At 39.3% G+C, this 27,111-nt stretch overlaps 2 protein-coding genes across 4 annotated transcripts in view; both read right to left on the minus strand.

Annotated features, from left to right (window-relative positions):
• The window catches only part of LOC114465444 (uncharacterized), a 30,722-nt gene extending 21,723 nt beyond the window's left edge, over positions 1-8,999 (minus strand). The window contains exon 1 of the mRNA XM_028450462.1: positions 8,354-8,999. Coding sequence (XP_028306263.1) covers positions 8,354-8,827 — 474 coding nt within the window. The 5' untranslated portion in view covers positions 8,828-8,999. The remainder of the gene's footprint in view (positions 1-8,353) is intronic.
• Positions 9,000-15,163: 6,164 nt separating this feature from the next.
• prpf18 (PRP18 pre-mRNA processing factor 18 homolog (yeast)) lies at positions 15,164-26,456 on the minus strand. Of its 3 annotated transcripts, XM_028451430.1 has the most exons (11): positions 26,267-26,456; positions 25,409-25,486; positions 25,234-25,260; positions 22,492-22,593; positions 22,295-22,408; positions 18,958-19,104; positions 18,802-18,870; positions 18,564-18,704; positions 18,414-18,485; positions 15,860-16,015; positions 15,164-15,660 (listed from the first exon to the last, which is right to left on the minus strand). In XM_028451430.1, exons 1-11 carry the CDS (start codon positions 26,330-26,332, stop codon positions 15,580-15,582), a joined length of 1,053 nt encoding a protein of 350 aa, XP_028307231.1. In that variant the 5' UTR covers positions 26,333-26,456; the 3' UTR covers positions 15,164-15,579. The 3 variants fall into 3 exon arrangements, with proteins under 3 accessions (XP_028307231.1, XP_028307232.1, XP_028307233.1); XM_028451431.1 differs by lacking the exon at positions 25,234-25,260; XM_028451432.1 differs by lacking the exons at positions 15,164-15,660; positions 15,860-16,015 and adding an exon at positions 16,039-16,954.
• Positions 26,457-27,111: the final 655 nt, after the last annotated feature.

A 27,111-nucleotide genomic window follows, 5' to 3' on the forward strand; every position in this document is an offset into this window, starting at 1 on the left:
AAACGTCAGTAAAGTGCACAGCTTCCTGGTCAACCAGCTAGGCAAATTCATTCCTGGACTGGCTGGAAAAACACAGGCCCCTACTCGCTATCAAAGAAATAACCAGTGGGTTTGGAGTTGTGCACAACAAAAAGCATTCGATCAGCTGAAAAGCGATCTGACATCAACACCTGTTCTCCCACTATATAATCTAAACAAAGACCTAAAACTGTCAGCAGATGCCTCATCATATGGACTGGGAGCAGTTCTATTCAAAAACGAGGGTAAGCAGTGGAGACCTGTAGCATACGCATCACGGTCCTTGACAGAGACAGAGCAGAGGTATGCACAGGTGGAAACGGAGGCGCTTGGACTAACGTGGGGATGTGAAACATTTAAAGACTTTCTCATTGAGAGACACTTCTCTTTAGAGATTGACCACAAGCCACTCGTCAGCCTGCTAGGACAACAAGCCCTAACCGATCTTCCTCACAGGATCCAGCGGTTCAGACTCAGGCTCATGAGGTGCAGTTACTCTATCGCGCACTCTTCACAGCGGACACACTGTCACACGCACCTGTCAACCAAGATCCAGATTCTAAAGCTACGGAAGAACTACTGGCAGACACAAACATTTATGTGGATGAAATAACCAACAACCTGCCTGCTAGCTCGACGCACATCACATAACTAAAAGAACAGCTAAAAAAAGACTGCGTATGTTCTGAATTTATGTAATTTTGCCAGAGAGGCTGGCCAGACTACAGCCATTTTACAGGTCCAATTAAAATGTATTGGCCACGCAGAGACTCTTTGACCGAATGTGATGAACAGTTACTGAAAGGCACCAGACTAGTAATCCCTACAACTATACGCAACTTTGTCCTCGCAGCCTTACGCAAAGGACATCAGGGTTGCAGAGAAAGAGCTCGAGAGACTGTGTGGTGGCCTGGTCTGATTAGCCAAATAATAGAACTGGTCAAAAACTGTGCTATATGCATTAAAGAACATGCCAACCAAGTGGAGCCATTAATGCCCAGTGAGCTTCCTGAGAGACCATGGCAAAAAGTTGGAGCAGATCTTTTAACACTGAACAACAGCAGCTACGTACTTCTGGTGGACTACTACTCCAGATTTGTGGAGATAGCAAAACTAACCCCCACAAGATCAGAAGACATTATAGTGCACTTCAAGTCAATCTTTTCCAGACATGGCATTCCAGAACTTTTCAACAGCGACAATGGATCCCAGTTCTCAAGCCAACAATTCAAAGACTTTGCACCAGCCTATGGGTTCAGACATATAACCAGCAGTCCAAGGTTTGCACAAAGCAATGGCAAAGCTGAGCGTCATGTCCAAACTGTGAAAAGACTACTAAAGAAAGCAGAAGATCCATATCTTGCCCTTTTATCGTACAGAGCAACCCCATTGGCTAATTGCCCAGCACAACTACTAATGGCGAGAAGACTTTGCACACCAGTACCCCAGCTTTCTTCTTTGCTTGTTCCCAACTTGCCAAACAAGACTGCAGTAGAGACAAGAGAGAAAGAGAGAATATTAAATGGCACTACTGTGTTCAACAGGAGACATCGCGTGAGAGATCTTCCTCAACTATCACCAGGACAACCAGTGTGGATTACAGACACTAAGAGTGAAGGGACTGCCATCTCGTAACACTCCACACCCCGCTCGTATGTGATGGAGAGCCCTTAAGGAGCCATCAGGAGAAATGGCATCACCTATTGCCATTACCTGAAAACGCACCCATGATTCAAAATACAAGTACACCAGTCAGACCAACAGAGGGCGCGATGCCCACACCAAACCGATCTGAGTCAACAGCTCAGACCCCAAGGAGTTATACAAAGACCGGTCAAAACTAGGTGTGGCGGTGTTGTTATAAAACCACAAAGACTGAACTTGTGAATGTAAAATGTTTAAACGTAAAGGAAAGGTTAAGAAAAAGTAAGAAGTGTTCAAAAATTAGTTCAAGGCAAAAAGAAAACAAATAGTTTTAAAGCATGCTGTAAATGTTCAGTTAAATATGCACACCTTTCAAAGAAAGGGGGATGTGGTGTAAACTATGTTATTGCAGTAATGTTTTATTGCTAAAGGCTTAGCAGAAAGTACTGGATGTGCCGTGTACTAGCTTGTCAGATGTTGAATGGCTTGGAGGTTGAACGACACACAAATAAATGCTGTCCAGTTGCTCTACAATGTGTCGCTTGAGTCCTTACGTGCATGAACACGACAAAGAACACACAAAATGACATCAGAAACACACAAAATGAGGAAAAATATACACAATAACACTAGAAACACACAAAATCAGAGAAAACATTTACTAAATTATATCAAGAACACTCCAACAACAACACAAATACACAAAATTATGAAGGTGTACTTAAAATGACACCAAAAGCACACAAAATGGCAGTAAAAGCACACAAAATTAGAGAAAAATGTACTAAATGACACCAAAAATACACAGAACACAAAAACAAGAACAAAAATACACAGTGTAAACAAAAACACCAAATGAAAGAAAGCAAAAAATAAAGAAAACAAAACAACAAATACTAAGAAAAAGAGACAATAATAACGTTCAGATTGGTTAAATTCTAAATACTGATGTGAATTCTCATTATTCGCACATTATTTTGGTCCCCATTGTAATAAAGGCTGACAGGATTTTTGAAAATCTAAAGAATGTATTTATTTATTAAAGCATAAATCACAAACCTTATGTGGCAGTTTATTCTTAATAATGTACTAATCTATACCCTCTTGTTTTTAAATTTATATCCAAATATTTTTTTATCTTAACTCTGATATAATGGTAAATGGTAAATGGACTTGATTTTATATAGCGCTTTATCACCACACTGAAGCAGTCTCAAAGCGCTTTACATATCAGCTCATTCACCCAATCACTCTCACATTCACACACCAGTGGGACAGGACTGCCATGCAAGGCGCTAGTCGACCACTGGGAGCAACTTAGAGTTGAGTGTCTTGCCCAAGGACACTTCGACACATAGTCAGGTACTGAGATCGAACCCCTAACCTCTTGATCAGAAGACGACCCTCTACCACCTGAGCCACGGTCAGGGTTACCAGATAAGAATCAATTGTGTTCTTTCTTGTTGGGAGTTTGCATTGTACTCTAAGCAAAACGCTGAAATTCTCAGACTTTTGGGATAATTTACAGAGAATTTAGTTTATAAATAAAGGTAAAGTTCTGTAAAGTTCTGTCATTTTCATCAAATCTTTCAGGTGCTTATTTTTATGGTTCTTCATCCCATATAATCTGCTTTTATTGAGTCAGACTTCTTGTCCTCCCACAGCCTATTAATCTCTGTGGCAGGTGAGCTGTAATGTAATATCCCAATGCAAGCTGTTAAAAGCAGCTCTAGAGCTTGTGCTTGTCTTGGCAACGGCACATTTCACACAGAGATTTATTACCACGCATCACAAGCTCTGAGTGAAAAGATCTGCCAGTTTCTCTGAGTAAAGACAACGACAAACAGCTTGAAGCCAGCAGTGAATGTGAAAGGAGACTATTGATTGGTTTTAATCTGCTTAGATAAAACAGGAAGTGCTTTTTTAATGGTCATTTATGTTTACTCAGTCATTTCACTCACACTGAATGTGCCTGCAATCAACGCAACACGTGTCATATTTAGAGGAGAAACCCCTACAGGTAGAACTGTAAGGTGGTGCCTCCCCTGAATTATTCCATTACTTCACACCAGCATTGATATCACAAAAGAGCAGAAATGTAGTATTTCCCGTTGTTGCATCACAGAAGAAAACGGATGTAATCAGATAAGATGTTATTACTAAAGGAGGGCCTCCGATGTTCCATGATCGCAAAAAACGGACGAAAACACAGAATTCATGTAATGAAATGGAAAAGCAATCGTTTTTTCTCTTTTATTAAAAACATGCTCCGACATGACAGAAATACTTCACATGGAAGTTTTGGGACAATATCCCACGTTTAAATGCTAATTCCTAGTGCTACACTAAACATTTTAATCCAAAAATAGCCAAAAAGAGCATTTTCCGACCATAACAGGATGTTGTAATGATGCAGCAAACACCAAGGTCAGCGTGCATGTCTAGAAACAGGCCAGCGAGTCCACGGAGCAGCCGTATTTAAATACATCTGAGAATTAAAGCATCTTCTAGGCAGAGGTTGAGACGGACCAAGGAGCAAAAAGTTCACTCTCAGGTAGGGATGAATCCGTGTATCATTCATTCATTGGTTTTTCAGTATGTAACAAAAACATGAAAAACAAAAAAAAACACTCATTATTTGATATTTATTTCCAAAACCAAAATGAAAAAAACGGAAAACGCCTTGTTTTTCAAATTCAAGCTCGCTCATGGTGGATTAGTGGTTAGCACGTCCGCCCCACAGCAAGAAGGTCCTGGGTTCAAGCCCTGGGGTGGACTTGGGTCCTTTCTGTGTGGAGTTTGCATGTTCTCCCCGTGCTGCGTGGGTTTCCTCCGGGTCCTCCGGCTTCCTCCCACAATCCAAAAACATGACTGTAAGGTTGATTGGAGTCTCTAAATTGCCCATAGGAATGAATGAGAGAGTGAATGGTTGTCTGTGTCTGTGTTGCCCTGTGATGGACTGGCGCCCTGTCCAGGGTGTGCCCCCGCCCAGCGCCCTATGAGAGCCGGAGATTGGCACCGGCAGACCCCCGTGACCCTGTTAAACGGGAATAAGCGGGTATGAAAATGGATGGATGGATAGTTTCAACAGTTTAAGCAATAGCTTTGAAGTTTAATATAGCCAATAGAAAGCAGCGTAACTGATTCTAAAGGCCTCAAGGCACACTGATCTAATATAAATATACTGCCACTGAAAATAATTTTCATCCACTCATACCTTTTGGTATTTAATTTAACCATTAAATCCTACTCTAACAATTTGTGTAATTCGATCATGAGTTAAATTAAATGTCACTATGTTTTAAACTGATTTTTACAGAAGTGGATTAGGGCCAATTTTCATGGCGAAAATAATTTTGAGAAAATTAAGAATAAAGTTGAAATAATGAGATTAAAGTCAAAAAGACAAGATGAAAGTCGAAATTTTGAAAACAAACTCAAAATACAATATTGTGATGAAAGTTGAAGGTTTGCTATGCTGATCAAGTCAAATCTACTGAAGCTGACTAGGGCCAATTCACGATATATGGAAAAACAACATGCTGTGTATTGATGAATGCGTTAAACTATACTTCAGTGGGTTTAATAACAGAGATTTTTTCTCTTTTAGCTCATAAACACAGCGTTGTAATCTCTTTAAGGACTATGAAGAGATATTTCCAAAAAATGAATCTGTTCAGAAGGAAAAAACAGTGACGTTTGGAAGAGGTGGAGCATTCAGTCTGTCTGTGGTTATTGAGGAGCTACGGAAACAGATTAGGGCCAGCTTGAATGGAGACTGTTGTCATATATGGTGAATTGGCCCTCATCATCACCCGTAGATTTGACTTCATAAGCATAGCAAACCTTTCACTTTCATCACAATCTTGTATTTTGAGTTTATTCTCAAAATTTTGACTTTAATCTTGTCTTTTCGATTTTAATCTCGACATTACATTTTAACATTATTCTCAAAGTTTTACCTTTAATCTCGATTTTTCAACTTTATTCTTGATTTGCCCAAAATTATTTTCACTATCAAAATTGGCCCTGATCCACTTCTGTAGATTTTATTGAGATGCCATGTGTGGTTGTTATCAGTTTACTCAGCACTTTCCTCCTATTGGCTGAAACTACAGAAGGATTTTCTATGGTTTGAAGTCAGTTTACAAAAGAGCTTTTTCTTTCCAAAGAGTGAAAGTGTGTAGGGGAGAAAAAAAATCTGAGCGAGCAGAAAATGACCATGAAGTGCATGTGAAAAATGGCTGAAAACATCACATTCAGCCTTGGGGCTTGTCCTTGTGAGTGGGAACAGTGAACACTGCTGTTATTTCCAGAGGTGAAAGTAATGATTACAAGTACTCACATTACTATAATTCTGTTGCTTTTATGGGTACTTGTACTTTTTTGAGTATATTTCTGAATCACGAATTTTACTTATACTTAAGTACATTATGAAATAAGTAAAGTAATTTGTTGCATTTCTACACCCAACCGTTACTGTGTAAGTTATTATCATTTGTTTAAAAATGATCAACGGACATTGTGAAACTACAAGAAATGAAATGACCAGACAACAATCAAATGCATCACATCATAGCCAACCAACCACATTACACGTATAATGTACGACACCAAAACAGCATTGAATGGAGGTTATTTTTCTTTTGACAAACATTTTATTTTACACAGATGCCTTTGTGGACAATTAATTAGGATCCAATTGTGCAAGATTTCATCTCTTTTTTATAAAGTTTATACATGAGATGTTTACTATATGCAAGAGAACTGTGGCAAGATTTATGACCTAAGATAAACTGGGGGGTGAAAGTAACTAGTACTGTAACTTTTACTTTGAGTATTATTTAATTGAGCTACTTTTTACTTGTACTTGAGTATTTTATGTATGACTTGTACTTGAGTACAATTTCAATCAAGTAACAGTGCCAGGGTCAGCTCTACGCAGGGGCAAGAGGGGGCAGTGCCCCCTCAAATAAATGCCTTGCCCCCACAAATCAAAGCTTATGATTCCTCACTCCATGCTCAGATTTCCCGAGAGACGCATCTATTACACGTTTTTACTCATGTATTAGCAAGCACGCCTGAAGAATGTCCTTTTAAGGACCGAAACATTGCATTACCCGCTTGCTTTTTCTTCCTTTTGGCTGTTTTACTCCTGTTATGGATAGACGGGGATATGAGGGTGGGTGGACGGTGGTGTCCTACCGTCGGGATCATGACAGACACCATCGACGGGCCGCAGCCGCGCAGACCGCTTCTATTACAGCCACAAGCGTTCGGGGGCAGCTACGCTACACACGGCTACAGAGAGCCAGGCTTTCAGCCATGGCTGCTGTTCCACAAGGCACCAAGCACCTCACACTTGTTTCCTGTTTTTAGCAATCTAATCACTGGAAGTGTTACTGTAGAATTAAATGTGTTGCCAACTTTTCTAACAGCTGCATGAGCTGAATCACATTTGCTGGAGGGTTAAAATATAAGGTTAATTCTGCAAACTGTAGTTAACTAACATCTTCAAATGTAATTATGCCAAATTTGATAGAATTTGATGATGAATACAAATTCCATTGTCTGTGAAATTTACATTTAATGTTGATATGAGATATAAAACATAACCAGTGGTCAATGAGCATGCTGCCAATTGAATGGTGAATTTAAACTACTCCAAAAATAGGTTCAAATATTTGTAAATCTGAAAAAAGGTCAGTAGTTCACCAGCCACGAACTTCATTGCATGTCACTGCACTAACGGTGGCCATCAAGGCTGAGTTTGAAGCCCCCTGGGCATGCCCACAGCAGACTGGCGAGACCCCTTCCAGACAGCCTCAACCCTGGCTAGACGCAACCTGGGGATGCGTTTACAGGATGAGACTCTGGAGCAGGTGGAAGCTCTCTTCATATGGCGTGTAGAAAATGTGAATGAACAGGGGGAGGAGGGGAGAGAAGGGGAGAGAAGGGGAGAGAGGGTCTCATCACCACCAGAGAGCCCCCCCCAAAAGTCCAACCATGTCCAACCATCACCACCAGGGCTGAGGTGCACATTTCAGCTGACTCCAGGGCTGTAGCAGAGGTGGCCAGGGCCTACCTTCGAGCCCAAAGCCCCCCCTTCTCCCATTTCACTCCCTGTTGTCACCAGACCATACTTAATGGTTACCACGGCTACCATGGCGACCATGACAGAGCCTACAGGGGATTGGTCACCATTTAAGGTGACTGAAACAGCCACTACTGTTCAAATTCACTCCCATTTGACCGAAACAGTTTCACCAAAACCCCAGAGGACCCCTCGGCCCCTCCCTCTGGTTGAACTCATCAACACAGAACCAAAATCATCCAGTTAAGTTGTTATGTTATGTTGTTGGTTGATAAAATCTGAATGAAGGATATTTTATTTTATTCTATTTATTTTTATTTTTCAGTTTCCCTCCTGGAGAGATTGCCACCTTATTGTGGTCAGGGGGGTTGGCTGTCTCAGTGACTTTAAGAGCTATACCAGCAGGAGCTTAGTCTTCAGGTGGGACACTGAAGTTGGACATGTCTGAAGGTAGAGGCCTGACTAAGTGCAATCCACTTGTTGGGGTTGGACACATTCTGTAGCTATACCCAATTCAATGAAAAAAACACTGTTACTATAAGCACAGAGGAAACAAGCAGACACAGACAGGTCGGCTGTAGACTGGCAGTACCTCACCTTGGTACCGAGCTGGACTTGGACGTCCACACTCTGCTTCTTCTTCTCCAGGATGCTCAGCAGGTACTCCTGGAACACTCCTATCCTGGTGAAGAAGTGCTCGTTGTGCCAGCAGCCCTCCATGTTATCAAAGTCCACCCCCAGTCCCAGCAGGAACTTTACGCTACGGGGATCCAGAGCGATCTGCTGGGGCCGACAGAGCAGCGCGCTCCGGTAACGCTCGTCCACCACGGTGAGCCTCAGCACCTTCCCGGAGCGGACAGCGACCAGGGCGGCCGTCAGTCCCACCGGTCCCGATCCCACGATGAGCACCGAGATCCGTGCTCTCCACTGCCTGAAGCCGTCCAGGCTGACTTTGAGCAGCACGTAGAGAACCACGGCCACCAGCGTGCTGAGCGCAGTGTCACAGGCCAAGGCGCGGTACTGGTCCTCCGAACCGACTCCTGCTGCCTTCTCTCCTTGCAGAGAGCTCATGTCTGCGGGAGGAAGTGAGGCGAAGATCCCGCTCAGTGCACAGAGTCAATGCACAGAGTCAATGCACGGAGCTGCAGATCTACAGTAGAGTCTTCTACTCAGATGAACGTTCACTCATCATGTCTGCATTCACGGTCAGAGAGGTGAGCCTTCCTGTGCGATCAGAGACCGATTCATTCCAACATGTGTCCTCTCTCTCTCTCTCTCTCTCTCTCTCTCTCTCTCTCTCTCTCTCTCTCTCTCTCTCTCTCTCTCTCTCTAGGAGAAATAACGAAAGAGAAGAAGATTAAGGAAATATTTTAATCTTTTCAAAAGATTGGGATTAAAAAAGAAAACACATTATTGGTAAAATAGAGTATATTTAAAAAAAAAAAAAATAGTTTATCTATTCACATAATATTTCTCTCCTAAAACATTTCAGTAACACTTTACTTGAAGTTTGATACATAAGGATGACATCATGCTGTCATTATCTGTCATTAAGTGTCGTTCACTAAATTGTGTCACTTTTAGCTAAATTATGACACCTTTGGAGCTATGTTGGCATTTTATGGGTTAGATGAGGGGGATCTAGTGGGGTTAGGCAGGGTTAAGGTTAGGTGTTATGGAAACGAACGACACTTAATGACAGCCTTCATGACACCTTATTCATGCTAATGACAGGTGTCAATCGCAGTGTCAACCTTTATCTATAAAAGTTCAAGTAAAGTGTTTCCAACATTTCCATTTGTTTCATTATCCCCGCCCCCCCCCCCCCCATCTAGATTTGTTCTGTTAATCATTTCTACATTTTTAATTTCAATCCCATTGTTTCTTTTTTCCCTTCCCCGTCTCCAGCTAACCAGCCAACCACCTGTGCCTGAGCACCACCTGAAAACTACAACAGCGGTGCAACACCTCCCTGATGGGCGGCGCAACATTCTGTGTGAACTGACTGACAGCTAAAACTCGCAACTCCCACCACCCGAATATGTCAACACACTGACTCTCCTATAACCTTTCTGTCATTGACAATCTACCACAATGTGCTGTTTCAACTTCAAGCGACTACATCTACACAACAGTGCCATCTGGTGTTTGCTAAGCAGTACTTCACTCATGAAACAAATAGTGAGCAGGAGCCAGACTCATTGATCTGCTGATCAGATTCACTCATCAACAAGACCAACAGTAGACTCTGATGGGAGGGAAAGAACTGTACCGCCTCAAGTGGTCAGTCGGACTCCCACCACCATTATAGCTAAGCTTCACACTTGTCACCAGACTGGCTTGATTACATAACACAGTATGTAAGCACAATATGTGCAACTACAACTTCACATCTCACTCTCACTTTAAAATAATCAACTCTTCCCCATCCTTTCCATTTCCTACCTTGAGTCTCTCCTCCCAGTTCCCTTCCCCCTTACCTAGGTGTAACACTGCCCTCTCTTTTTTATATCCTCCCTTTAATAAAGTGTTTCTTACCCTTCCTTAGGAAGGGCTGGTGATGGTCACAATTATGCAATAAAATAAATTCATTTATTTAATTGCAATAACAAAACATTGCATTTCTTGTAGTGTTGACCTTTGACAGCATGTGCAGACAAAGTAAATTAAATTTAAAAAAAAAGTCAGACTCTTCCATTCTGTTGATTTCTCTTCTTCCCCTTTTGTCACTCCTGGAAAGTCTACTGCATTAATGTTGTGTTGTAACTAAACCTATTGACATTTTAATCACCACTGTAATTCTGATAATGTGTCGGTGAACTCAGTAACAACCCTGTTAACTTTGTAGAATAATATTTGTCCCGTGTACCCCCTTTGAATTTTTGTCAAATCATTTGTACCATCTCTTCATATCATTGCTCTCCATAATTACCTCCGCCAAGCGTGAAGCGCAGAGCGGAAGGTTATTTTCAACCCTCTTTTTGTCTGTCAATAGCAAGATAACTCAAAAAATTATCAACGGTATTTGGATGAAACTTTCAGGAAAATTGATAAATGGGACAAGGAACAGGTGATTACATTTTGGTGATGTTCTGGCTACCAAAATTATATATATATATATTCATTCATATTCATTTTACCATACACACGGTGGAAATTCTTGTTGATGATGTCATAGGTTCTCTCAGAGTCAACAGCTCAATGTTGACAGGTTGTCATGGTAATCCTGAGTTTACCATGTTACCGTGACCGGAGCGTGTTGGCTGAGCTTGAGCTGCTTGGCCGAGGTCTGCACTCTCCGAGTGCCTAGTTTCATATGCTTTTTCATTTGTGGAACAGTGGGATCCCTTAAACCCCTAAATGTGTCTTGAACATTAGTTCCCTAAGGTTTAGTCTACAAATTCAAAACAATGACCAATGCAACTTTAATGTGAAGACTTCATGTTACGGCTCCCTCCAGGATGTGTACCCAAAGGCTTGAGGGGCCACAACATAAACAGGATGCCACACGGAAATAACGATTATCAAGTTATTTATTAACAAAAGTTATTAAAAGTAGCAACAGAATGAAACAAATGGGACTGGAGATCCTGGCCAAACTCAACAAAAGTAATGAGGACACTGGGCCAACCCTATACAAGGCCATTGCACCAGGCATCCACCCTCTAAACTACAACAAGTATAAAACACTAAATCTACAGAAACACGTAAACAGGACTACCAGAAATCTCCAGTCCATCCACCCTATAAATTTACAAAACTGTTGAATGGGGAGCTGAAGAACTAGCAAGTAAATGCAGTAAAATGTAGCTAATTATTGTCTCCTACTGTCAGAAGTGAAATAAAATGTCCTCTACAGCATACATTTGTGAATTTCCCCATTATTTTTAAATGAATCGTTAAATCTTCCCAACTACCCTCTGCAATAATAATAATAATACATTTTATTTGAAAACCAGTGCCTTCAGGTCACTTTACAGTGCATGGCGCATTTTCTGTGTGTTGTCTTTTTTACTGCACTTTATCTAATGTGAGCTGCCATGACAGTAAAATTCCTTCACTGCGGGATCTGTCTATCTATCTATCTATAGTATAAAGCAATGTGCTCCTGTACCCCTGTTTGGGAAACACTGCTTTCAATCAATATTCTGGTATGGCTGTGGGACCCAAAAACTTTCCATTGATCAGAAGCTGAGACCAACTGGGGAAAATGTTCAAATTATTAAACGTATACTGGGAAAAGTGGATACAGATTGAACCTGAATAAATACAGAATATGACTGTCTGTAAGACAACAATAAAACCATTTGTCTCACAGGCAATGAGACTAGAAGGGAAAATGTTCAATTTAACTTTAAATTAAATGTCTTTAATTTGTAGCTTAAAAAATGCATCTTTGAAACACAACTTTTTTTTCCAAAAGTTGAAAAAAGTCTAGCTAAAAAAAGGCCTATATCCATTTGTGCATATTCTGCACGCAGTCTGCTGTATGAAAATGTACTTCTAAAAAATAAATCATTTTTCTTTATTGGTTTAACCAAATGTGTGACACTCTCTCTTTGCAGCTAACTGGTAAACATGTGACTGTAAAGCATTGTAAATTGGAAACAAAATCATTGGACTACCATTTGTGCTTTGTTTTAGCCAATGGAATGCAATTATATACAATGCCACATGAGATGTTGTTTCTGGGGATGTGAATGTGCTAATTGTGCTGAGTGGACTCCTCACACACACATCCTGCTCTGTCAGAAGTCCTACGCCATCACAAAAGGAGGCCAAGGGGCTGTTTTTCAGCTCGACTACATCCTCTATACCAGGGCACGCCATTGATTTTAGCTCATTAGACGAAAAACACTGCCATCCAAAATGTAATGATCACAAAGAGTTTAAGCAGTATTACATAATTCAGAAAATAATTTGTCTTTTAAAATTAAATAATTAAATAAAAAATATCAACTGCAGCTTTCGGACTGAAAGGCCTGAAGGGTATTTCATCAAACCCAGCTCAGGGTTAAAGTCCAAGTTTAACCTGAGAATCCGGCTCCATTAAGCCGGGTTCTAACTGGAACAGCGGTTTCATCAACAAGAAAACACCTTGGTTACCATAGCAACACAGTCCGTGAAGCAAACTTGCTCCCGACCAGGTTTAAGCAGTAGGCTTGGCTTAAGCAGTAGGCTTGGCTTAAGCTGCTGACGCACTCATTAAATATGATTTTAATTTGATACAAATGACAATAGAATCATTCTTATTACATGTTTGATGTGTACCATATGTACCATACTATTTAATGAGATGATCACAGTCTGTGTGTTTAAATTATCAGTAATAATATGTCTATGTAAGGATACGTGCGTATCCATCGCCTCCGTTTACAGCATGGTATAAATGTCTATTCATTGATCAGAGATGAATAATGAGAAAGTGCTGAATATACAGAGAGGGAGGGGCTGTTCAGGGACAGTCTCAGGGCAGAGCACTAAGGCTCTAAAACACACCATCACTTAAAGGGATGTGCGCACAATGCTACACCTCCCGTGCGCGCTGCTCACATGCAACGTCTGCAGTGTTGGATGTTCATTTAAATTTATTGTTTAGTGCTGAGTTCAACAAACTATTCCTCACACACTCACAAGTCTCATAAATTACATATTAATTAATTGTGAGTTATGGCATTGTCCTTAATTTATTAAACGCTGACAGGTGTTAAAACAAACTTATCAAACTCACATGATCAGTGTGTGATCACATGCTTCAGTTGTTTCCTGTGATACAAAATAACACCATCTTTAACTCTACTACTTTTAAAATGTTCACACCACTGAAGCTTCTTAAACATGTCCGTCCTTTATTCTCACTGCTCAGTAACACGACATCACGTCCTGTTGGTCTTAAAAAAAGCTGCAGCGCATGCTCTTTCACGTCTCTAATCATTACATTATGAAGATGTGCACTTAAGCCTGAAGGTCCGTTCACACCTGACAAAACTGAAGTGACTGAAGCAACTCGATTACATTAAAATCAATGTAAATGACGCAACCTCAAGTTATCTCCCCTCAAGCAACGTGACGTGTAATTTGAGCGACAAGGTCAAGCTGAACTTTTTAAGCAACTTAAAGCGACAAATCCCTCGTCCTTCACTGTCTGTAGAACGAAGGCTGCAGCCCCTCCCTGCTCCCTCCCGCTTCAGTGCAGATGGCTGCTGCTGAAGCTGTACGGCTTCCTCAATTTATCGGGACAAAATTAAAGCGGTTAACTTCTTGAAAACCACAGTAACTACTGATCATAACACATTCTGAGTGACCTCATCCTTTAATATCTCCGTAAGTTGATCATTTAAATCGTAAAAGCAGAGCAAGAAGGAAAAGAAGTGATCAACCTTCTCTCTCTTTCTCTCTACCCTGTCACCGGCTTAATACACACGCACACGCACACACACACCTGGTGATTGCATCACTGGAGCGATGAAGTGATAGAGTGACCAAAAAGCACCACTATGTGCTAACGACAAATCAGGGGCGATGGAAGCAACTGTAGCGCTACAGTCGGTGTGAACGCACCTAAACACTGTCAGCTGGCTTGGCTCGGCTGGGGAGCTCCAAGCTGAGAAGAGTTTGATGGAATGGGAAAAGCCAGCATGGTCTCGGACGGCTTGGCTAAATCAGGTTTAAACCGTAGGCCTGAATCTACTAAAAACACTTTGATGAAATACCCCACAGCTTCATCCGATCTGTTACATTTGCTTTTTGAGTAAAAACAAAAACTTACATAAAAATAGAATTAAAGCATCAATCATAATTTCAGTTGCACATAAACATGTAACTATTCAACTACTATTATACAAATTCATGCTTTTGTTCATTTTGTTGTCATTTTGTGTGTTTGGATAAATTGTGTGTATTTTTATGGTCATTTTGTGTTTCTGTTGTCGTTTTGTGCATTTGGAGTAAATTTGTGTATTTTAGTTGTTTGGAATTATTTTTTGTGGGGATTATTTTCTTGTCATTTTATGTTTCTGTGTATTTTGTTGTCAATTTCTTAATTTTTTCTATTATTTTTGTGTATATTTGTATTGTTGTGTGTTTTGGTTGTTCTTTTGTGCATTTTTTTCTATCATTTTATGTTTTTGGAATTGTATTGTTTTTTTTTTGTCAATTTGTAAAATTATTCTGCTATTTTTGTGTATATTTATAGTCATCTTGTGCATTTTGGTTGTCCTTTTTGTGTATTGTTCTGTAGTTTTGTCTTTTACTTGGGGGACAGTTGCCCATGTCTTCTCTAAATGCATCCTGAATGCTCAGTTAGATCAAATGCAAAGGAAAAGAAAGGCTCCAGTGGTCATGGAGGTATTTTTTTCTCTTAAAAGAAAGAAGTACTTTTTTTTTTCCCGAACACAACCAAGGACATATTAGAACACATTTTTTTATTTTTCCACAAAAAACACAAATGTTCACCAACGACATCATGCCAATCCATGTGTGTGTGTGGTATTTAATGTGTAATACAACTTACACGGCTCCATATTTCCTTTGTAAATGACATCGTCCTCAGGATGGAATTAAACAGAGTTTCAATAATGAAGGAACACAAACCAGATGAAGGGAAGTCGATCAGATTCAGTATGAAGTATGAACTTAAAATTTCTCTGAGGTTCTCCTTATTTGTGAGTTTTTATTTTTCCTCGCTCTTTAGATCCAGATGTTTCCAGATGTTGCACTTTAATGTAGGATGTTTTTATTCCATTACTTTGCTGCTCACCCTCTTCACGTTCTCGGACAGTCACACGTCCGCTCGAGGCCTTTGGTTTGGATCAAGATAAAACTTAAAGAGCGTTGTACTCCACACATTTGGATGGATCAGTTGTGAAGTGTTTCTGGCAGATCGTCATGAGCCTCTTCAGTCCCTGTGAGAAATCAAAAGTTATTCAACGTTATTAAAATATTTGAAACAAAAAACCTCACAGCCTTCCTTTCAAGTGGCAAAGTTAAACATTCAGCTTGATAATCATGTTATTCTTATGCGACAAACAATTGCGTTGTGTACCTATTTTCATTTAATTTAATTCCCGTTGAATAGAAAACGTAATTTTTTTGGAGAAGTACCTGAATATATTTCCTCTGAGTCTCGTCGTTGAGAACGTGGGCCACGTGTTTGGAGAAGATCTTCTCTCGTCCGGTACGAGCGTGGATGCCCACCATCGTCACTCCAATGGGCCAGGGAGCGTTCCCAATGGCCATTTGTAGATATGCATCATTTGCCTGAAGTAAATGTTCAGAATAAAGTCATTAAATGGTGCAAAGGGGAGGAGTTAAAGTCAACAGACATCGGCTAAGTATCCAATATGCATATTTGAAATGTGAAACCATCTCTGAAACAGACATACAAATGATTTTCTGCAAATTATGTTACCTGTGAGTCAGGTTCTAAGCGGAAATTATCTTTTGATTCAATCAGATGATCCTGTGATCTAAGGGTGAATTTGTCCTAATAATCGGATCTGAAAAGGGGCAGGGCCGACAATCGTAAATATTAAACTTGTTCAATATTTACGACCAAAACTCCTCCCTTTGATTTGTGAATCACAATCAGGAAGCAAGCTGACTGAGAAACACATAATGCTGTGTTCAAGGTAACTCGGAACTCCGCATTTCCCAGTTGAGAATTCAAACCTCTGAGTTCACGTTAAAATATCTTAAACATGGCAGACCGCTACTCCACTTTATGAGTAGGAGCTCAAGGTCAATTAACTCATTGACTGCCATTGAAGTACATATACATCATTTAAAATCCAACCGTTCACTGCCATTGTTGTATATGTACGTCAGTTGTGTTTTTCAATGGGGGTTGCTAGGCGACACTGTGGCGGAGTTCTACCATGGATATCAGACTTGTACTGTGGTGTAGTGACCAACTGGTGCCCTGTTGATGGCAGCACTGCAGCTTTGGATGACAGATTAGCCGCGATGGGCGTATTTAGCCGAGAAGAAGAAGAGTTGACGAGGGAGAGGGTGGCGCAGCGAGAGAGGACAGCAAAGCCCGGGCAGCTCACACTCGAGCAGAGCATGTGTTGACCCAAGCCGAGAGTGTCACGTTCACGACCAGCGACCCGGGCCAAGCGGCAAGACCCGGCACGCTCCACGACTCTGCACCTCCCCAGGGACAAGCCCATCTGCTTAGAGATGACTGCACCACAGGGCCTGCGGTGCCCTTCAAAGTTAATATATTTTTGTCAAATGTAAACATTGTAAATGTACATCGTTATGTATTTGTAAAATAATAATGATTTTACCATCAAAGCCTGGTCTCAGTGTTGTTTTATAGGAGGAAACCAATGTTCAGATGTTTGCTGTGTCACTAAAAACATTAGCTGTGTCACTAAAAACATTAGCCTCAAAATCACTGTTCTGCTTGACAGGTTTTTTTTTTTCACAAAAAGCCTTTTTTCTCAGCTTTTTGGTCAGAAACTGGCATTTTGTGTGAAACCTACCTATATTCAACTGCTGATTACAGAAAAAAAAAACAAGCTAGTAACAATTTTGTTTTACTGATGAAAGTAGTGAGTCTTCTCTTTCAGATTTTACATAGTCATCCTACAAAACATTCTGTAAGTCTTAAAAGATCAGTCAAAATGCTCTAAAATGGCTGGCAGTGAGGGGGTATCTGTTCTAAAAATATATGGCAGCCAATGATGAGTTAATTAAATAATGAAATAAAGAATTACCTACTGCAGCTTTAGAATGCAAGGCCTGGTTTTTTATATTTGTTGCATTCGCTTTTTGAGAAAAACAATCTCAGATAAGAAATATAATTCAAGCATCAACCATAATTTCAGTTTCTCATGAAAATAATAATAATAATATATATGATATAAATAATCCTGCTTTTGTTCATTTTTGTTGTCATTTTGTATATGGAGTATTGTATATGTATTTTTCGGGCCATTTTACGTGTTTCTGTGGACTTTGTGATTTTAATTGTTGTGTGTAGAGTTATTTCGTGGGGTTAATTTTTTTTTTTTTTTTTTATGCGTATTGTGTATTTCATTGTCAAATCTGTCATATTTTCTGTTACTTTTGTGTATATTTGTAGTCTTCTTGTGCGTTTTTGTTGTTCCGTGTATTTTTTGATCATTTCATGTTTTTGGAGTCCTATTGTGTATTTTTTTTTTTGTCAATTTGAGTTCACGTCGTAATATCTCAAACATGGCTGACCGCTACTCAACTTTACCGAGTAGGAGCCCCGACTTCAGGTGGCATTCAAGGTTACTTTTTCAAGTAGGAGATCAGCAAATCCAGAGTTCCGAGTTGCTTAGAACGCACTGTTAGATCACGTTGTCAGATCTCGTTTGATCACGGGAGATTTCTGTCTTTGAGAATGATTCTGTGTGTGTGTGTGTGTGTGTGTGTGTGTGTGTGTGTGTGTGTGTGTGTGTGTGTGTGTGTGTGTGTGTGTGTGTGTGTGTGTGTGTGTGTGTGTGTGTGTGTGTGAGATTAAGAAAATCTTAAATTTAAAGTTAAACTTTTTAAAATGTGTTTACCGTGCCTAAGATTGTAATGTTATCCCTTACTGCAGGATGCTGTAAGGAATATGTCCAACAAATGAAAAATCAACGCTGGTAAACTTGAGTTTAAGACATTAATTATTCAGGAAAATTACCTTCACATATTCTCTTTCCAACATGAACTTTATGATGTCTGTGATCGACTCTTTGATGTCAGCTGGTAAACTCTGAAACAAATGAAACTTGTAAAATCACTGATAACCGACAATGATAGTTTGTCTTGTTTTTTTTTGTTTTTTTGTTACCTTCTTCCTGAGCTTCCTAAAAAGAGGCTTGAGGTAAGACTCGGTCTGAGAGTGTGTCGCACTGGCGAGCTTTCCGTGCACGCTGCGCTTCACATGCTCCTCTCGGCTGTTCAGATCTTTAGCCCAAACACCAAGAAGAAACTACAACACAAGTAATGTTTTAGAGGATTATATTTACATCAAACCAGGGAGATTGTATCTTTTAGAAACAATTTCCCTGGTGATCTTCTAATCTTACCCTCAAAAATTTGTCGATAACATCTTGGTCTCCATCGTCGTCTCCTGTGCCGAGGGTTTTTCCAAGAGCCTGTGTGAGAAATGTCAAAGGTTTACACTGTGTAGTGAGTAGAAATCTATCCTCTGTCACACCTCTAACTCTCAGAGAGCCTCATACCTCCAGCTCTTCTATGGTGGTGTTTTCCTCGTGCACTTTCAGGTCAAGCTGCGTGTCCACCTCTCCTGGCTCTGTTCCTCCAACGATCTCGTTCAGGTACTGTGCGTCGATTTTATCCATGGCGGTTTTCAAGTCGTTTCTGTATCCCTGAAAACAGAAAAACACATTTTAAGTCTGACCACAGCATTTGTGAAACGTTGGAGCGCTAAAGAAAAAAAGAATTACAACCCCTGAATTCCCATCTTTCACTTAAGGTCATTTAAAATGAAAAGCCCTAAAAAAAAAAAAAAAAGAAGAAAAACAAAGGTAACAAGAAGGTGTGCTAACTCAAAGATGTAATTAGTACCCCAAATTTTTTGTGGTTGAACTGTTCGGAAAATGAAATGTAAATAGCTATTGACACGGAATAAACTCTCAAAAACAAGTTTTGGGACAATATCACACATTTAAAAGAGATACCAAACGGTTCAGGATTTTTGGTGGCAATCCCGATACCAATACTGGGGGGCTTAAAAAGCCATCGGCCAAACACCAGTAAATGGGCTGATATATGAAAGAAGAACATTAATATACACAGAATATATACTGTACATGAACACAAATTCTTATAATAACCAAAATATAATTGAAGACAAAGACGCAGAACACTACTACATTTAAATTAAGGAACTATTGACAGTCAAGTTGTCAACATACCCTGATCAATAAGAAGAACAATGAAGTGGTGCACTGCATTTCTCCAAGTGTCTCCACATTAAATAAATTAGATGGAAACTTTTAAAAAGTATTTGAATGATTAACTTGTGACTTTGAGTCTGGTAAATCCTACATGAAGTGAAGCGGGACGCTGTGTAGTTGTCCTATATTAATGGTGGATGTGGGACTTCATAGTTATTCTGTGACACTCCATGACAACAGTCTGACCAGGATGTTTGGAGGTATTCATAGATAACATTAACTCTTTAATTCATAGCTGCAGTGTTCATTCACAAACACTGTTTCACTTTAAGTAGCCGCACTGCGCTTAGTGTGCTGTTGTATCGTGTTTTACAATAACATGGAGCTGACGATGAAACCAAGAACAAAAATGTGTGAATAGGTAAAGAAAGCTGGTATTTTAAAAAATCAATCGATTTTACACTAAAAAAGAGCCAAATTCAACACAAACTTTACTGTTTTAAAACCTTAAATTCTTCGATTTAAAGCATTGAGTTTTTTCTTCGATGTCCATCAGTCCAACATCGGTTACTAATTAACCAATATTAATTAATCTGTGACATGCCAAAATCAGCCCGATTAATCCGTCGGGCTCTAATTTACACCCAATTTTTCATAGTAAAATGAGTGGTTTAATGTTTAGCAACTTTAGCAAACAGACAAACAGCAGTAGTGTGCATGTGGCACAAAGAAATATAAATTAATCACAATATTTAAATCCATTAACAGTATTTATTGTGTTTGATAGTAATTTGGAAAGGTTAAAAGTTAGTAATGACATCAGTTTAGCGAAAGCTGATGTAAACTGAGGGGAAACCCTTGGGGCACCTTAAAAAAATTACACTTTTTAAGCTTATGTACCAAAATAGTACCCTTCATGAAAGTGTCATAAAAATGTCATGTCATTTTTTTTCTTCCCGTTGTGTCACATCAGATCTTTTCGACAACTCCAGACCTAACCATAGATATAAAGTTTTCATTATATTTTTGTACTTATGTGTTTTTATGCCCTTTCTGTCATAAAAACACATTTTGTTTAATGAGATAAACAGAAAATATGCATTTTTTTCAAACTTTTGGTGCAAAGTGGAATATTTGATATGAAGTTATTACAGCCATGAGTAAGTCAATAATTGATTTTGAGGCATTATTACTTTTAGAGCCATGAACATTTTTTAAAAAAAACCGACACTCTGAGCGTAGGTACCACAACGGTTCCCTTTATAAAAGTGTCATATATAAATATTTTTCATCCCACCTAAACCCAGTTTACAAAGTATTTTGAAGGTAGAGGTTTAGATTTATTAGGTGTTTATGGGAAAACCACTGTTATATGTCATAACAGTATAACCAAAATTTGTGGTTATAATGGGAATCAATGGGACCAAATCGGTCAGTAAATTTGATATTTCCTGTTCTTGCAACAAAAGTGATCGTGGAATTATGAACATGACAATAAAAGAAAATTCCTGGCCAAGGTTTATGCAATCAGGCTTTAAACCAGACGTCTCATTCTCGTGGGCTGGACAATAATTTGTGGCCCGCAGGACAATGTGACAATGTAATGTTAGTGCGGCCCGAGTGTTTTATACTCTATTGTAATGACATGACTCGAGCCGTTAACAAAGGTTTATCAGCCTTTAATGGAAGTCTTTAAAACATTATGTACCCCTTATTTTCCGCTTACGCCCGCCCTTCCCCAGCCTCCCAGCCAATCAACACACAGAACACATGTAAACAAAGACAAACATTGGCAGAGAAAGCTGCACGTAACGATGCTTCAAATGCCATGGGAAACCACAACCTGTTAAATATTGAATAAATTAGAACATTAGGAACATAACTCAGTTAAATGGGATCCAGTCTGTTACAATATGAATGAGACTTTACAGCATTGTGCGTTGACGATGTCACCAAGGGAAGCACACCTCCGATGGAGCCACCCATCCAGCCAGCTCGCACCTGCCGTCCCGCTTCCGAGGCTGGGGGCTCATAGGGGACCTACCCACTTCGGTTATAGTCAACAAAACGTCAGTGTTGACTTGAACATACAGCTGATTCCATGGGGTTATTATAGAAAATAAAAGCCAGTAAATAACGCCTCTGTGGTTGCGTCCCATGGTTTATATCGCCTATAATCGGCTATTGTCCCATTGCCCCGACAAATAGTAAACGCTCCACTGGTGATCGCCTTTTTTCCACTCTCTATCTCGGTACTTTCTACCATCTACAAATGTCATGATGTTTATGTCATCACAAAATACATGAACATTGAGCACGGAAATTAAGATCTTAAGTGCACTGAAAAAGGAACGAAGAAAATCCATCAACTGTAGCAGCTGTAAACCTGTAATAACTTCAACCAATGGAAAAAAAACAAACCGTTTTTTTTGTGGAATACCTGATGCGGCCCAGCCTCACCCAGATTCTGCCTACTGTGGCCCCCAGGTAATTTGAGTTTGAGACCTCTGCTTTAAACTGAATGAGATATTGAGAATTTAAAAGCACTGAATAAGCAGAAAGTAAACATTTAATCCCTAAAGGTGCCCCAAGGGTTCAGAGGGAATGTCTTTGTACATCTTTCAAAATAAGATGCTGCATATTGGTTTGTTAGTTCTACCTTGTTAACTTCTGGTGTCAGAATCTCAATTTTCCTCAGTCTCTGGAAGGCGTCATAGTCGGATTCACCAAACAGTCGAATGGGTTCTACTCGCTCTCTGAGCCGTCGGATGACCTAAACAAGAAGAGACAGTGCACACCATACATTTAAAACAGGTGAGCAAGACGAGCACGCTTCAGGTTTAAAAAAGGACTCGCCTCTTGGCGCGACAGCGTCATTGGCAGCTTTTCCTCCGTTAGTTCCAGTTCCAAAACTGGGTTAGCTGAACTGGATGGTTCCTCTTCCTCATTTTTCTCAACCTAATGGAGAACAAATGGAAGAAGGAATAAGAAATGATCACAACTAATGAAAAGTAAGGTAAGATGATCCTGAGACATGATTTATTTTGAAAAAAAAAAATAAAATCCCACATCAACATTCCAGGCATCAGAGCAGCAACTCAACTGTTAGTCCAAGAAACATAAAAGCAAGTTGTTGGATTTTTCTCCCTGTTACGATAACTTTACTTCTAATTTCATGAAGTTTGGGATAAAATCAGCTGAAGTCGGCATTGGGATCATGCTTCTATAGGCTCATGCAAGCTGGCAGCCCGAGATTGTGCTTTAAATACACACTCTAAAACAAAAAATAAATGACACAATGCATTTCACAAGAACAAACAACGTCTGTTGCTTAATAAAAGCTTTGACTCGTGGACCAAAACATCTGGGGCTTCATTTATAAAAGTGTGCCTAGGTAAGCACACTTCAGCTGGCGTACAATAAAAACCAGGAAGTGCGTACACATTTTTTTTTTACAACTTATAAATGAGGATACACGCTCGTCCTACGCCTGTTTCTGTTTTAAATCACAATCAACTCAGAAAGTTGTCGCACGTGAGGAAAAACCTTGTTCCGCCCGTACGGTGCCTATAAAAGGTCCGGTGAACGCACTGAATAATTATTCACAAATACAAATTTCATCGTGATCCGAGGGGGAAAACGAGCAAATAAAACAAATTTCACTCAATGCAAGGTGGGGGTATTAATTGTATAAGTCTCGCAGGTGTCTGATCATCCTCTCTCTCCGGAGTATCTTGTGTGCCTCGTTCTCCAGTAGTGCCTGGTAAGCCACTGTGCATCTTTACGCATTGTGCGCGCATTCCTTTTAATAACAGCTACAGGTGTTGCAGTCAATTGATCAGCAGTTTTGTGCAATGATCATGTGATTTTAATTACTATTCTTATTAAAGCTGATATCCGGAGTTACTGTGAAATCTATGTTTATGGTTAATTCTTTTGAAATGCGAAAAAGCACCGAACTAGTCTTTTACTATGGTCTACTGCTGGTGGTCATTCACATACAGTACATTAATGTATAAAAGTCCCTCCTTCATCCTACAGACCCCTATACGCCGAGTGCGCCCAGCCAATAGGCTTCGACTTCCTGTTTTGGAGTCTGTCAATCAAAATGAATGTGGAACTGTGTACGAAAACAAAGCCGCGCGTCACAACAGCAAACAGGCAAATATGATTTTGGCTCTTACCTGAACCATAGACCTATATCGATGCGACCTTGTTATATTCTGCGATGAGCATGCAGAAAAGTAGAGGCATGGCTTCTGGTAGATTGGGAGAGGCAGTGGGAGGAAGTGGGGCTGTTTAGGGAGGGACATTGAGGCGTTTCTCAGAAACTCTGGATAGCAGCTTTAATATAAAACTGTATCTGTAGGCGCACGCATGTCACTCACTCCCTGGGGCATCAATATATTTTTTTCCTCTGTTTTTGCAAATATATCCTTCATATATGATATGTGTTGTGAAATGTGCAATGTTCAATTATTTCACACAAATGTCTGCATTTTACAGAGCTGTCTTTAAATTCATCCTTCTCCTGTTGGCGTCAGAGTTTCCCGTTTCTCATGATTTTGTGCGTATGACAGGGTCAGAGCTGCCATGGAGGTGTTTTTTATAAGTCCCAAACTTATAAAAAAACAAAATATGTGGCCTACGCTTTCTTTTGTACGTACGCTGCATTTATAAATGAGGCCCCTGGTGACTTGTCTTGTCTTTAAACAGCAAAGAACTGAAAAGCGTTTTCTTCATTTTCAAGACAAAAGCAAAAAACAAATAAAAATAGTGCAGTCTACTGACACAAATAAAGGGAGCATTTATAGTTTATCTATCAATCAAATGGTATCAGCTCAGCATTTCATGCTAAAATCTACCCAGAGGCTACATCCAACGCATCCAACTTTAGCTTTGCTGCATCCTTTCTTTAGTTTGTCCCAGAGTTTTGTGAATGATTAGTGATGTAAACTTACAAAACTGTTGAAAAACAAGTCAACAAATTGAAATAATGTCCATATATTTATCTTAAAAAAGCTAAACATTGTCTGTTACTCATGAAGTCAATATTATTAAAATAAAACACTAAATATTTTATTTATAATATTTACATTTTACACCATCAGACAGTACAAAATAAAAAGTGAAGAGAAGACAAGTGAATGATGAAATGTATGAATTTAACAAATTTTGACAAAAAGGGAAATTGGAAAAATCTTCCATTTCAGTAAGCATCACATCTACGTTGTATATTTCTATTTGTTAACCGAGTGATATTAAATACAAGGCCTCCGATTTTCAGTGATTAGTGAATAAAGAAAGACGACAGAATGGAAACAAAACAGAAAGATGTAACTCTGAACAACTTCAACATGAAGCAGAAATTAGTAAACCCTAAAATGTAATTTGGGAAATTTTGAAATGGAAAATCGGAGGCTCTATATTTACTAATCTCCATCATTCGATCATTAACGGTGAAGAAGTTTTGACTTTTTTTTCAAGACTTCTGCTGTGTACTTGTAAGACAGGATGCCAAGGAAGTAGAAACTTAACACGGTGCGTTTAATGATCTTGTCTGTCATGCATCCCATGTGCTGCTTTCACTGTGCATACCTGGCTCTCAGAAGGCTCTCTCTGAACCTACAGAAGCATGCGGCAGAGGCAGTTTGGGGAAAAATGTCACAGTAAACACAGATACAAACACTGAGACCCGAAAAATGGTGTGAAACTTTGTGTGTGTTGAGAGTGTTAGAAAAAATGAGAGGGCAAAAAAGAGGCAGACAATGACCTTATATCCACATTTGATGAAGTACTCCTCCTTTTCTTTGCGTGCAAGGTCAGATCTTTTGAAGAATTTTTTAGAGTCCTGGAACAAAAAGAATGACTATTAGTGCTTGAATCAAACTTACTTTCTACCAAATTTGAGTCTTAAAATCCTCGCTCAATTTATTGTCAAACTAATTTAGAAAAAATCTGAATCAGACCAAGATTTATCTAATGGAGCACATGCTGGATAGACTACTAAAAGTAGTTGGTAAAATTCACAATTAGGAAGATTGGAAATACTCATTTCAAATGTAATAATTTATTTTGCCGTTAGGATCCTTGATATATTTCAAATACCGAAAACACAACCAAATATAAAAGAGAAACAATACGACAGATAATTAATACTACACAGACGTATGCAACCAGAATAACAAAAGTGATCCATTTGTGTTCATATCCAAAAAAGAGAAACTAAAAACAATTGTGCTATTAAAGTCATTGTTAGAATAGAATGAGTTTCAATGATGAGGATCCATGTGCAACCCTCGAGCTAATTTGTGTGGCCCCCAAAATAAATGCAAATGTCTCCAAAAAAAAACAAAAAAAAGTAGAGAAAAGTAAACAAATGGCCTGTACTATGAAGCTAGATAAGTATATCTGGGTTTTCTCTTCGTTAGTGGGCTTCATCCAACCAAACATTGTCTATCAGAGACATAGATTAATACTAAAGTATGCACATAAAAACACTACAGCATGTTTAACAGCGATATAAAACAGTACAATATCAAAAAAGCTTTGACTCGACAGGGCAGGACAGGCTAAGCTAGTGCTACATAACGTAGTAAACATGTTAGCATCGGGCTAACTTGAAACTTACGTCAACGAGCTGCTTCTCTTCCAGAAGTTTTCTCTTCCTGGCGATCTCAGCCTTCAGTATATCCATCTTAGCTCAATAACACCAGATTTTACTACTTTAATGTGCCAAAAGAACGACTAGTCCACGTTATAGTTCAGGAACGATGCTAATCCATCAAATTACAATCTGAACCGAATGTAAGGTACATCCGGTTGAGCCAGATGTACGCTAAAATGTAAGGTACATTTTCAGAATAAGAGTACCTTGTTTGAAAAAATAAAATAAAAATAATTGTGACTGCATTGCAGTGAGCGTTTGTATTCGTTTACCTTCAGTCATTAATCTATATGAAGAGCATTTATTTATCCTCAAAACTACCAACTTTTAATACTAAAATCATGTCAGTTTAGCACGGCGGCGGATTAGGGCAACATTAAAATTAAAATAAACCTGAGCACTATGAGATTTAAATCGTAATATTTCGAGATTAAATTCGTAATTTTATGAGAATACAGTCGTTATTTTATTAGATTAAAGTCATAATATTTCGATGTTAAAGGCGTAACATTTTGAGAATAGATACGCAATTGTATGAGAATGAAGCAGAATCTTAAATAAATAAATAAAACTAGTAATGGGTAATGGCATATAGATCAGAATTCCCCGTTGACGTGAAAGCAATTAACACGATTGTCGACCACTTCCAGTCACTTCCTCCTCCACAATAAAAGAGACTATTGGCTCTAAATCAGTCTGGTTCTTTCATCGGAACAAACAAAGTGTCTTTAAAGTCCTTACACTGATAACAGTGTGGCGATGATGAACCAAAAGTCTGAGTATTTCACCATGTGTGAAACCTAAAGAGA

This window comes from Gouania willdenowi, chromosome 6 (genome assembly GCF_900634775.1).
Source record: "Gouania willdenowi chromosome 6, fGouWil2.1, whole genome shotgun sequence".
Classification (NCBI taxonomy): domain Eukaryota; kingdom Metazoa; phylum Chordata; class Actinopteri; order Blenniiformes; family Gobiesocidae; genus Gouania; species Gouania willdenowi.